At 32.4% G+C, this 14,097-nt stretch overlaps 1 protein-coding gene across 1 annotated transcript in view; it reads left to right on the forward strand.

Moving 5' to 3' along the window:
- Positions 1–14,097, forward strand: part of LOC104575716 (neuroligin-4, X-linked) — a gene marked incomplete at its 3' end in the record, with an annotated part of 154,028 nt that overhangs the window by 87,417 nt on the left and 52,514 nt on the right. Inside the window, exons 4-5 of the mRNA XM_088520252.1 lie at positions 6,742–6,801; positions 9,889–10,041. Coding sequence (XP_088376378.1) covers positions 6,742–6,801; positions 9,889–10,041 — 213 coding nt within the window. The remainder of the gene's footprint in view (positions 1–6,741; positions 6,802–9,888; positions 10,042–14,097) is intronic.

The raw sequence follows: 14,097 nt of genomic DNA on the forward strand, positions 1-14,097 counted from the left end.
ACTGACAAACTATAAAATGGATAAAATTCGTCATGGAAAGGGTGTAGAATTAATAAATATCCTCAGTCCTTCATTTGTACAATCTCATACCAAACATCAACAAATCTGCTAAATAAATATACTTTCTCTCTGAAGATAGAAGTAAACTGCATTTAGCAAACTGATTCATACGTTTACATAAACTAAAGCACAAGTTCTTCTATTTTAAAGACATATTGTATTTTGAAATGGGAGAATAACAACATGTAAAGATGATTGTCCTACATTGTTTTCTCAATGCTCACTGGCATGCAAATTAAGAAAAGAAATGACTGCCATTGAACTGTAAATCCCTATATTTTCTTACTTAGTTTACTTTTGTTGTCAAATTATAATTTCATGGATATATAAAATAATTACACTCCTATTATTATTTAGTTGACTAAATAAATTGTCTAAGGAAAAAGTTGTCCAGAATAATTATAAGGAATCATTGCTAAATTAATTTATTTTGTTATCCTGGAAAATGAGAGTTCTAGACTATTTATGCCTTCCTTTACCTTCTGACTTCAGAATATAACCAGAAAATATCTGGTTTCTGCATATGCAGACAGTTAGTACAAATGCCTTGAGTCTAGGCATGTAATATAGGAAGACTGCATTTTGATTTTAACAGCATTAAGGGAAGGAAGGGGCAAAGAATAAACCCTCTGTTCTTTCATAAAGACTATTAATAATGTAGTGTTTCATGATTCTGTATTTATGCACATACACTCCCGCAAATTCACACACATATTGCCAGTATTCAGTAAATAATAGTTGAGAATTAATGGATGTTTAAATCTAGAGAACATGCATATGTGTCTCCTTGATTAACATCAACAAGTTTTAAAAATGCAGGTGCCTAAATAGATGTCTTATACTTCTCTGTACTCTCTCCCTGTGTAAGTGATCCTTATCCAGATTCTAAGATACTTAGACAAGCTGTAATTCCCAAATTTTTTTTTCTTACCCTGTTATCTGAAATGCCTACATGCCTCTCTTGATCTTTCCCCAACTGCCAGATGAAAATGTCTTGGTAGAGCTAGAGCTGTAAAGCCAGCCTAAGAGCCTTGGCCATAGTCCTGGAGCCAGGGACAGCGTTATGATTGCCAAACTTACCAGCTAACAGACTCTTCTTTTGGAAAGTGAAATCTTTAAGTCTTGTGCTATGTAAGAATCAAGGTAAAGCTAGCAGAAGTCTCAGGAGACAAGTAGAAAGGAAAGTAGATTTCTGTTTCTCTATTGCTATTCCCTTGAGATGGTAATGAACTGTTGACTTCAGCTGATTGTAAAATTATAATAGTTCCCATGGGATGGGAAACCAAGAGCATTAGAGACCTATTGGAATAACTATAAATAAGAGCAAGCACTGAGACAATTACTATTAAATCCTTTGTTAATCTGATATGAGCTAGAAGGTTCCAGAATATTGAACATGCTCTGTGTGAAGATGGGAGGTCACACAACTAATAATGTGCTGTGTAATTTCTGAAAACTAAGTGCTTTGCCAGACTTGCACAGTGTCAAAATGTATGCGGTATGACAGATAGAGCAATAGCATATAAAATGTGGAGAAATTGAATCAGTTTAAACAATAATTGCAAATGATCGGTTTCCATTGAAGGATGCAGAATGGATTCCTAAAAGGCAAATACCAGTAAACTGAATGCAGAGGACTTACCTGCCTTGCATATATATGATATATTTGATATATTTGATCATATTTGATGATATGAGAGAAAGATTTAGCACAAATTATGAATATGTCTGCAATATGACCTGGAGCCACAGCAAATGTGTTTCTGAATGAGATTTTTTTCATAATCAAAGGGAGATTGTGAGAGAGTAGATGCAGTAGACTGACTGACAGTGGGGTGACTTCATTTGTTATGGATTTCTATGTGGAACCCAGACAGAATGAATGTGGGAGTGCAGGATGAATTTGCAGCCAGAACTAAGTGAAATTAAGTGATTTTTTTTTTAAGTGAATTAGATCAGCATTTTTAAAGTGAGAATCTTTCTAAAGAGAGATACTTACTGAATGAAACCCTGAAATTACATGGCACATAGAGCTTCTTAGAAAGAAAATAATAGCCCAAATTAAATCTTGCTCTATTATGGTAGACTGGCTGGCACTAGTATAGGAATGGCTCTCATGCTACATTCCTACATGTTTCTGTAGGAATTCCTACCTGTAATATAGAAGTACATTCTATTGCAATATAGAAGCACATTCTGAAAAATAGGAAACATTTTGTGACAAGTAAAATTCCTTTACAAAATAGGTTTGACAGTTCAGTGAGTAATTATGCTATGCCTTTTAGCATCATTCAGTAGTGAAGGAAATTGTAGGACAAGTGTCAGGAGGTCACCCAGTACCCAGTACATGGCGACATGGTACATGGAATCTGAAGTCACAGCACAGTCATTATTAACATTATAGACTCTTAGAACTTAACCAAAACATAAACTTTTATAGAAATGCAATCCTCAATAGATCTACAGTATGTACAGCATATTTAATATATATGATGAAATAATTCCTGTATCTTGATCAAGATGAAAAATATTTTTCCATCCTGCTAATATTTTGAAATATTTTTCCTTGGTACTTTTCATCTGCATCAACTTGAAGCACAAATCTTTCAAATTGAAAACTCCGATATCCAGACCTAGATTGGTCAATAGCAGATATTTCTGAAAGTGAGTCTGTAATGCTCTTGACCACAGTTGCAGTCTGCTCCATTCTCCACTCTACCACCAGTGCCAGGATGGCTGTTAAGATGGCTCTCTATTTCATGCTGGATGAATGGTTAAAGACTTGTTAGTTTACAGAGGGGTTGATCCTGTAACACAGTGTTAATGTTCACTTGGCATGTGGGAATCCAAGGCTAAAGTTACTGTTTCTGTTCCTTTTATTTATATGGAAAAGAAAAATGCCTCAATCCCCAAGCCCTCAAAAGAAACCCTAAAGGAGAATAAAGCATTGATCTGTGGAACAAGCTGTCTATACAGGTAGAGAGCTCCCCTGAGCCGTGCGAGACTCTGGTTCGAGTTCCCATTCTGTCTCCTTAGATTAAGGTTTTGAACTGCGACCTTAGGCTATTCTTAGATGGATAGTGTGCCAACTCAGTGGATAGATTTTACTTTTTTCTCCTTTCCTTTCCTTTCCTTTCCTTTCCTTTCCTTTCCTTTCCTTTCCTTTCCTTTCCTTTCCTTTCCTTTCCTTTCCTTTCCTTTCCTTTCCTTTCCTTTCCTTTCCTTTCCTTTCCTTTCCTTTTCCTTTCCTTTCCTTTCCTTTCCTTTCCTTTCCTTTTCCTTTCCTTTCCTTTCCTTTCTTTCCTTTCCTTTCTTTCCTTTCCTTTCCTTTCCTTTCCTTTCCTTTCCTTCCTTCCCTTCCCTTCCCTTCCCTTCCCTTCCCTTCCCTTCCTTCCCTTCCCTTCCCTTCCCTTCCCTTCCTTCCCTTCCCTTCCCTTCCTTCCCTTCCCTTCCCTTCCCTCTTTTCTCTTTTCTCCTTTCCTTTCCTTTCCTTTCCTTTCCTTTTTTCTCTCTTTTTTTTCCTTTTCTATCTTCTCTTCTCTTCTCTTCTCTTCTCTTCTCTTCTCTTCTCTTCTCTTCTCTTCTCTTCTCTTCTCTTCTCTTCTCTTCTCTTCTCTTCTCTTCTCTTCTCTTCTCTTCTCTTCTCTTCTCTTCTCTCCTCTCCTCTCCTCTCCTCTCCTCTCCTCTCCTCTCTCTCCTCTCCTCTCCTCTCCTCTCCTCTCCTCTCCTCTCTCCTCTCCTCTCCTCTCCTCTCCTCTCCTCTCCTCTCCTCTCCTCTCTCCTCTCTTTTTCCTTTTTCCTTTTCTATTCCTAGAATAATTCTAGGAAGCACTACATTAAAGAGAAAAATATCTCACTGATGTATTTTGATAATTCTTCTTTCTGTTTCAGATAGTATCTGGAACTGAAACAGTGGGCCATACTTCCTTCTTACACTCCAATTCTTAAAAATGGACTACAGTCTAAATAATTTGACCTATATTATTTGCTGTCACTCTGATTATGGGATCATATGGGTTTTAATCCATAAAGATGGTACAAGACCACTTTCTTTTCACGTATCGTAGCTGATTTATATTTGACATGAATCATCATTGTTTTATCAAGTAATTAGAAGAATATCTTACTGGAGGAACTGATATCAGCATTTCTTGTGTTATATGTTTACAACCTTGTACGTTTATTGTATATTAGTTGTTTATTAGTTGTATTATTTGTATTGTATTGTATTATTAGTTGTTTTTTTATTTCTTTTTTTTACAAGGTTTGAAAATAATAACATTATACAAATGGAGTAACTGTTATATCTGACTTCAAAGTTAATATTATTTAGATAGAACTTCTAGAGAAGGTTCTACCTTATTTGGACTAAAAACTATGTGTAAAATTAAGAAAAAAATGCAAATTTAAATGATGAGAGAAATTTAGATTCCGAATCTGACATTTTTTAACAAAATTGATTAGCCATGTTTCACAGTCTGTTAAATTTCACTTAGTTAATTATGTATTGAATATATACACCCCAGATAAAACTGAACTCACTCATGTACTACGTATACGAATATATGTGCAACTGAATCAAAGATACAGGGTTTGTGTGAAGATAGAATTTCATCCACACATTTGACTGACTAATCAGCCTCAGAGCATTCAGTTTATGAGAAAATAATGTTCTTCACTATAATTCGGTTTGTCTAGTTTCATGTTTCAGCCAGCATATATGATATTTTGGTAGTGGTTCAAGAAAACTTCTATAAAAAATCCCATTCTATCTGTATCAAGAAGGCTGTATAAAGCAAGTTGGCAAACAGAACATAAACCTAAAACCATGTATATTAACAAGTGTTTAGTACTTTAACAACAATTAAGCATATTCTGTTTTATTTTTAGTTGCTTTTTTTGGACCTTGAATTTTCAGGGGATAGTGATATTTTAAAAAGAACAGTAAAAGAAAAACATAAAATAAATCTTTAACTAAATGCAGATATAGAGCTTTCCATTCTTCCCAAAGTAAGAAGATTAAACTTACTGTAAGACCACAGGACACTAAGTTTATTGGTCAACTGTATTGGTAAATGAAAATAAAATAAAGTGAATACCCTCCATACCAAGAAAATCTAAGTTTCTGAAGACTTGAAAATATTTAGTACAAACTAGTGTCTTCTGTAACCATGTAAAAGGTTTGAGTTCAATCAAACCAGAAGGATTTCCCCTTTGTCTTTCACAGGAAAGGGGGATGTCAAATGATGAACCTTTAGAATAACATAGCCCATAATTTAGAGATTTTTAATAGTAGGTTGTGGTATTGATTTTTTCTGTGACACATTCATCTTTCATATACAAACACAAAGTTTGTAGTTAATAAATTTAATATATATTTTTTTTCAGTCTGGATGGAAAACGCTTTAGACCATGTTATTTGTTTAGCAGCCAAGTTTCAGCTCTAAATTAACTTAGATATGATTTTCTAATCCATATTTCACTCATATATTTATGTATATATGTATATTTTTTATACTGCAGAGGACCACTTGGCACAAGAGTAAGCACAATAAAATGTAACATCTGATGTGATAGATAGATAGATAGATAGATAGATAGATAGATAGATAGATAGATAGATAGTTCAGTGGCATTTTTCTTTAGTCAAAAGACAGATTTGTTACCAAAGAGAAGTGTGGTGAAAAAAGTATTCTACTATGGTTTATTTTGCTTCTGTAGGCACAGGGTATAGTATATGTGTGTGTGTGTATGTGTGTATGTATACACACGCATACATGTGGCATACATATATGCGTGTGTATACATAAAAAGTATTTTGAGAAATACACTGATTATAAATTAGTATTTATTCTTTATTAAATATGAAAAATACAGTAAATGAATATTCATTATCTTGGTAAGTAAGTTTTCAATTTCTAGATTTTTTAAGAGCATGAAATGTGATATAATATGAACAGAGCTACTTTTGGACCAATTTCATATTTGGGATTGACTCAACCCTATTTTCTCTTTTATTTTCAATTCGATGTTTTAAATGTCTTTTTGCTTATACAGGAAACAAGATTAAAAGGAGTGCTACCTGGATTTTCTTGATCCTTTTAAGTTAAATAAGACTCAGTGATAATTTTATTTGTACTGGTTCCATTTTAAATTCAATTTGTGGCTAATAGTTAATACATCCTAATTGGGATGAATAAGATGTGAAATCATACTCATTGGGATGAGTAAGATGTGAAAGATGTGATAATAGTGACTAAAGGCATTATTTCTTCAAAGTTACAGAATGGAATTACAGAATGGAATAAATCAATTGCATTTCTTATGCAATAATTTATTCAACAATAATTTGGTGGATTTTTAAATACAGTTTTTTGTTTATATTATTCTTTTTCAATAGCACATTAATTTTGTTTTTGCAGTAATCACTTTCAACTGAAATAACTGCATTGTCACAGAATATGATACATTTTTTCAAGTATTTTCAATTTGTTCTTGACATTTTATGTTTATGTGCAGTTTGCATCTTTTTTGTTTTTCAATTTCAAATGTAACAGATTTTGACATTTTTGTTACATTTTTCTTTTTTTTCGGCTAGTGTTTTTTTTATTATTATTTTTGAGAATCTGCTGTTTTTGAATTCTCTTTTTCCCTTTATTCTCCTCCTCATTCTGACCCCAGGAGCCAACACAAAGAAAAGCGCAGATGATATAACCAGTAATGATCGTGGTGAAGATGAAGGTATTTTTTGTTTTTTCAAAGCTCAACCCTGATGCATGAACATAAACTTTTTTATTATTATTATTATTACTATTACCATTGTTATTGCTGTTATTTCAACGTGATTTTTAGTCCCTTATTTGCAAAGGCGCACTTGAGCGCTTCTTTATTTTCTTCTTGTCTAGAAACTACTTTGTTCTTCTTTTTTAAATCCAAATTAACATATAGATGACTGCAATTTCTCTGTGACATAAGTGTAAAAGTTATCCCATATGTGTGAAGTGAGTAGTAAAATATTATTTACAATCACATGCTTTTTCACCCTTATTCTTGCTTAGGATGAGAAAAGGAGTTTGAAACATGCATGTGCTCTTTTCCCTCTTGTACATATTGTAAATTCCCCTGTTTGAAATTCATGAAATAACTCACGTGTATCCTTCCTTTCACTTCCACTCTTTTCCCTGTGCACATAATCAATGTTGGATGCAATTGCATTGTGCTTTATTTGTGGCATTTTTATATATATTTATATATATTTATTTATCACAGGATGTGTTTATTTCAAGGACACAAAAGTAAAGAAACCTGTTGATGTTGCTTTATTGTTTTTTCCTATAATCAGCTATCCTCTGATACACATTCATTTTGGCTTTGACCAGGTTCCCACTGAAATCAATTACAATCTTTTTCATTGACTTACTTCAGAGCTGGATTGGATTCCCTGAAAGGAAATTATAAAGTTCAGAGTGAAGTACCCAGAAAAAGTTTTACAAGGAAATACTTCTTTTCTTGCCTTTGAACAGCAAGCTATTTAGAGTGCACTGAAATTGAAAGAAGCTATGAAATCTTCCTCTCATCTCACCCTTCCATTGCATTAAAATTACATGGACAGTTCATTTAATATTATTATCAAATTCAGAAAAATATTTTCAAAGTAATTGAATAGCTAACAATTTGGACCCATTTATTGTTCCATTTATGGAGATATGTATCCCTTCTTCCTCTCATGCTTGACCAATCCCAAGTGTTATTCCATGCACTTGTTCTGCTTTCTTTTATCTGACATCAGTTCAAATAACTTTCAAACATTTGTCCTCTCTATTCCCCTTAGAATCATGTATACAGTAGTGGAGTTATCTTTTAATCTTTTATTCACACTGTTTGCCCTCTACTATATCACCTTCATTGTTGAAGCACACTATTTCTTATTTTTCTTATAACACAGGGAACACTAGTGAATAGTTCTCCAAAGTGACCCTGCTATTACCTGAATATCACTATTTTTTTTCTTTTTCTGTGAAACACTTTTTTTTTTTTTTCAAATTCTGATATCAACATTTGCTATACCAACTCCTGTCATTAATTGTTAGGCAAAATATAAGTAAAAAACAAACCCAAGATTTCTTAAAAAAAAACTAACATAGGTACAATATTATGAATACATCATTATTCATTCTTTTTCCAAAATTATAACATGTTAGAATTTGATGATTAGCAAGGGCATCCATAAAGAATGGAGCTCATTTCTGTTATTGAAGCTAATCATGTTCCTGTTGAATGCAAAAAGGAAACCTCACATAGACTGCAGCACTGAAAGATTGAGCTCTGAAACAGAACTATGTAATAAGGAAAGATTAAATACAACAGATCATGCCATAAGGCTTTTGAAGGAAAAGATCTTTCTGTAACATTAGTAATTGTTGCTTGCATCTTTTAAGGTCTTCACTACACTTTCACAGAAAGCAGCAAACACTTTTTCTCATGTGCTTTGTTGAAAATACAGAGAATGTAACAATATGTGCAGCACAATGTGTACATATACAGTACAAGTAAAATATGTGTATTTTTATGAAAAAAAGAAAATAAAAGAATACTTCTATGAGAAGCCTCAGATTCTTGAGAAATAGATGTAGATTTAGAGTTTGATCATGTTTTTCTTGCATCCAGTTGGGTATAATTAGTAAGGTACATACAATATGAGGAATGTAGAAAGTGGGCCATGCAGTATGGTCATGTGCAATTTACTTTTAAGTAACATTTAAGTAGTTCTCTGTGTAAAATATTACATTTTTTAGAAATAAATATAGGAGATTTTGTTTCATTGCTGGTCAGGCTTTTGGTAGGTCACAGAGTTTCCTAACAAATCTGAGAAGAGGGAAGATTCTTGTAAGGCTTTCAGACTCAAGTCTCCTAGCCATCTAGTGCAACCTTTTCTTCCCCAACCTTTTTTTCGCTGCTCAGAAGAGAACTCAGTTTTTGTTTTGATAATTGGGAAAAAAAGATATATTAACACAATTGCATCTTTATGCACTCTGAAGTCTGAAAATATACCGTCAATTTCATTTATTTTTCTTTTGTAAATTAACATCCAGCTATTTATCTGTTTGAAAGCAGTAAAGAGCTTTTCTGTATGTATATAAGACCAATCATGCAATTTAGGGTCTTAGATTCAGGGCTACTTCTCTAACACCCAACTGACGAGAAAAAAATACAACACCAAAGAAAAGGCATTACATGATTCAAATATGTCTGGACCATGAATTCAGTTAAATTCTCTGTGTTAACTCTTAGGCTGCTTTAAAAGAGGGATGATTTTCTATGTTTATTTTTTGAAAAGAACAATTTGGTTTTGTGATATTATCTGTTACTGAATATAGGAAATGCAATTTCAACAGATATATCTCATTTATTGAGGGATAGGAATGTGCAGATCATTATTGTAAGTTTATTGTTAAATGTACCAATATTTCTAAATTGGTATGCACGTATATATAAATAGGAATATTCTAAAAATGATTATTCCATGATCTGATTTTACTCTTGAGACCTTGTGTATACTTTCAAATTAAAATCCTTATAATATTGAAGGCATTTCTATTTTTCTGAGAATATTTTGAGTGAAATAACAGGCAGAAATATTCAACCAATAGGCCTGTTAAGCTTGCAGATGATCCTGAACTGCACAGGCAAGCTGATTAAAAGTGCTGGTGGAGAAATGGATAACATGGGAAATAATTAAGAATTTTTGTTAGCATTTTTGTATGTAACTAATGCCATTTTTCATTTTTTTATTACTTTATTATGTTTTCCTTACTTCAATTTTTTCAGACATTCATGATCAGAACAGCAAGAAACCAGTTATGGTCTATATCCATGGTGGATCTTACATGGAGGGTACTGGCAACATGATTGATGGGAGTATTCTCGCGAGTTACGGAAATGTCATTGTTGTCACCCTCAATTACAGGCTGGGGGTTTTAGGTAAGTGGCTCTTTTTTTCTCATAAAATGTATATTGCAATATCTAGATGGCATTTCCACTAAATGACTACATGGAAAGAAATACTCGATTGCTTAAAATATCCACTGATCAATCACAGATCCTTTTAAGGAAGCGTAAACCAGTTTTGTTTTTAAAACAGAACATTCTTTTTGGTGGATAGCTTGATTCTATTACAGTATTGATTCTGAATTCTGTTCAATATTTCATGGTAACTGAGCTAGACTACATCTCCTGTTCCTTGTGACAAGTGCCTCACCTTAAACAAAAATGACTGCACTTTTATAGCTAAATTTGTCATTATAACATTGTTGTTCCTGGCTCAGTGATTTAACCAGTGTTGAGTACTAATATCTTTTATATTAAAATCTTCTCCATTCCATGCAAATAAAGAAGAAAAAGTAAATAAGAAAGAGTATTTAGCAGTTTCAAAATCATTCCTAATGGTAGGAAAGGGGAAATGCCATTTGTTTGTATTATTTGGATTATTTTGAATGTTTTCTGTATTATTTTAAATGTTTTTTAGGGCAGAAAATGTCAAAATAGTACAGACAAACCAGACTATATACATTAATAGAAATTTATGTTATGGATGAAATGAAATAAAGGGGTTTCAAGGAGTGACATACATTATCTTTCTGAATAGCAGAAACTTTATAAACATGAATTATAATATTGAATGACACTATTATACAACTGAGCAGCATCTCTTGACATGGCAAATAATCCCCTGTCAACATTAGATTAAATAATAAAATACTAGACTAGAATGAATTTTGCTTGAATGTTCATATTTGCAGCATTTTAGATATGTAAAGTAAGATTTAGTAATTTCTCAGTGTCTTTGATATAGGATGACTTTTACAAAGATTTTAAATCTTGTTCTGTTGATGGAAAAGCTAGTCTGTATTATTGATATGTATTATTTTGGAACAGATGAAACATCTTTTGCTGGGTTTTTTATTAGTGTGGTTAAAGTGTTTAAGCAATTTTCTATTTCATCAAATATTGACTTTTTTTTTCTTGATTTTGAATGTGAAAGATTATTTTGTCTAGGAGGCAAATTTAAACTTAAAGCCAAAAATATATATAAAGGTATACTTGTACTTGCAGTTTTGGTAGAAAGATACACAAGGAAGAAAGAAAATAAAGATATGTATGAAGACTTCAGGATACTTTTTATCGGCACATATATAATCTTTCACAAAATGGCTTGATTCTATGTTAAATAAACTGTAGTGGTGATAGCTACATATCTGTTAAAAAGATTACCGAAAGGACTTCTTTAAAGTTTGTGTTAGGTCCTTAAGATCACTGAAGCATACAGATGGTTTTAAGTAGTTTAAGATGTTTCCTTGTTTAGCTAGTATATATCAATCTAAATGGGAAAAAATGCAGTATTTGAATTTATGAACTCCTGTTTTATGTACTTACATTGAAAACAAACCAAAAACAGGAGAAAGAGGCAATGCTTTTCTATATTATGTTGTTTAGGAAGGAAAGAAATGATGCAGAGTTATTCCTGTGAGAGACTGCAAAGTAGTAGCTGTGAAGATTTCAATGGATTGGGAGAAATAGAATGTTTTATTTTGCATTAAATAAGTATGCGCCTCAAGGGTGGTAATTATAAAATTTAAGACACTATAGAATTTATTCTTTGCTGCAGAAGATCTATGTATGAATTAAAAGTCAAAGGATACTCAGAATATCAATATACTGTGCACTTAAATGTATCAAAGAAATTGTGAATCTCTCTTTTTTTCCCCTTGTGAAATATGAATATGGTGCTTGAGAATGAATTAGATTCCACACTTTGGAAAATGTTAGAGGAATTCCAAATGTTTTTTTCACTTAATCTGTAAGTAAAATAATGAAAGGCACAAAATATTTTTAGATAAACAAGCAGATGGAAAACAGATTTGTTCATAAAACAGAGTTAAAAATAGTATAATTAGTGACATATACTTTAAAAGTTATCTAAGTTTTTTTGTACCTCTGGGAAATATTGAGAAAAACATAATGACAAAAAAAATGTTTGTAAGGGATGTGCTCATAGTGCAAGCTATTACAGAAAAAGCTTGTGCAAAACCTGAAATTTGGTATATGGGAAAGATTTACGTCCAGTACTTCTAGTTAATTATCAGGTCTGTGATAATTCTATTACCATTATCACATCCTATGATAGGGACTATACACTTCATCTGTCAGAGATAATAATAAGTTACTCAAAGCTTTTAAGTATGTCTTTCCTTCCTCTGGAAAATTCTCACCTGAATGCACCTGAGCCATATATTATTGTTATTATTGTAAACATAAGTCCTATAATTGTACTACATTAAATTCTCTTCCTGTCCAGCTTGAGTCTTTAACAGCAATTTTTTTAATAGAAAGAAAATCTATGAGGATGGCATAGATATGACATTAGCCAGAGAAATCTCATTTTGAAATCCTGAGATCAAACTGGTAACAGTGATTACATGGTGTTTAAGAGAGCCTGGATTTTAGCAGTGAATCGTAATAAATGAAGGAAAATGAAAAATGCTGAGGACCAGTTACTGTGCCTGACTTTTACTGAAACAGTGTTTGGCCTCAAGAAATATCTGTGCAGCCATGACATTTTTATCAAAGTGATAGAATATAAACTATATGGGCTTTCATTTTTACTGTGTTCTGATGTCATTAATTTTTCATTGTATTTAATGGAAACTGTGTTTATCCTATAACTTACTAAAATCTTATGATTTGCAAAAACCTGCTCATAATACACAATGAATCCAATTTGATAATATGCAGAAATCCTATACGTAAGCTTTCCTTCACACCGATCTGCTGCTTGAAGCCCTGTAGGGGATGATATTTTTTATAATGCCTTTAAGTTATTCAAGGTGAATTTTTGAAATTTGCAAACTCCTTAGGGCATTATTTAACTGAAATAATAGAAATTTAGCAGAGTGAGGAATTAAGGGAAAGAGATACGTTCAAGGAATGTTCTAGTAATACTGAAAATGGGATCATTTAAACAGTGATTCACTCAGTCTGGATACTACTCAATTCTCTTTTCTTCGCTTTATGCTGAGTCTTCATGCATCATTTCAACTCAGAGCTAAGCATACTGTGCTAGTGCCTTTTTCTTTCAGGATTACATATTCAGGATACAGAATGGGGATTTAGGGTTATTATTATTCCACTGTGACATGGCCTGAAGTGTCTTGTGATGATTCTTGAGTATGCTGAGTGTGAGACTGGGCTATGCAACAGTGAAAATAAAATCTGGTGAATAGGAAAGCAAAGGATATTTTCCATTTTTTTTTAAAGGGTCTCCTTGTCATCTCCCCTCTCCCCCACAAAGAAAAACAAAAGCCAAAACCATAGCCACCATTTTATACAGTTTCATCAGAAGTGCTTTTATAAACTTGGATAAAAAATAATATAAATAAGATTGACTTAACATTTTCACAATGACTTGCAATTTATTAATTTCTTCTTCTAAGATCTCCAAATCATGCAAGTAAGAATAGTCTGTCTTCTACCTATGTCCTTGTTTGGCAGCAAGTACTGTCTCTTAAAAATATGGATTTCCTTTCAGAAGAAATGATATCTACATGCAATTATAGTTCTCTATAAATGATTGTAGTAACCAATATTGTATAAACAAAGGTTTATTTTGCAAGGAAGATCTGTACTTTAGGAAGATGGCGAGATCCTTAGTTTTCATTACTTCACTGGGTGTCTGATATGTGATTTAAACATTAGTGCATTAAGATAGCATGTGTTGCAAATGAACTGCATAGAATTTGACTGACCGAAAGCATGTCAGTGGATTATTAAATGTGATATAGGATTATGTGTATTTATGGATTCTTTAAAACATCATTATGTATTAAATAAGCAGAATAAGGTATAATTTAATTATTCAAGATTGAGACTAGCATTTTTTCAGAGATAAATCTCAAATAAATTACTAATTTTCTTATAGAAATTTGAAAGCCAATTTTTCCACATAACATGTGGGTGAAGTAAACAGTTATTGACACGGGC

The sequence above is a fragment of the Tinamus guttatus genome, unplaced genomic scaffold (assembly GCF_059628265.1).
Source record: "Tinamus guttatus ecotype Peru unplaced genomic scaffold, ASM5962826v1 Tinamus_guttatus_pri_ptg000083l, whole genome shotgun sequence".
Lineage (NCBI taxonomy): Eukaryota > Metazoa > Chordata > Aves > Tinamiformes > Tinamidae > Tinamus > Tinamus guttatus.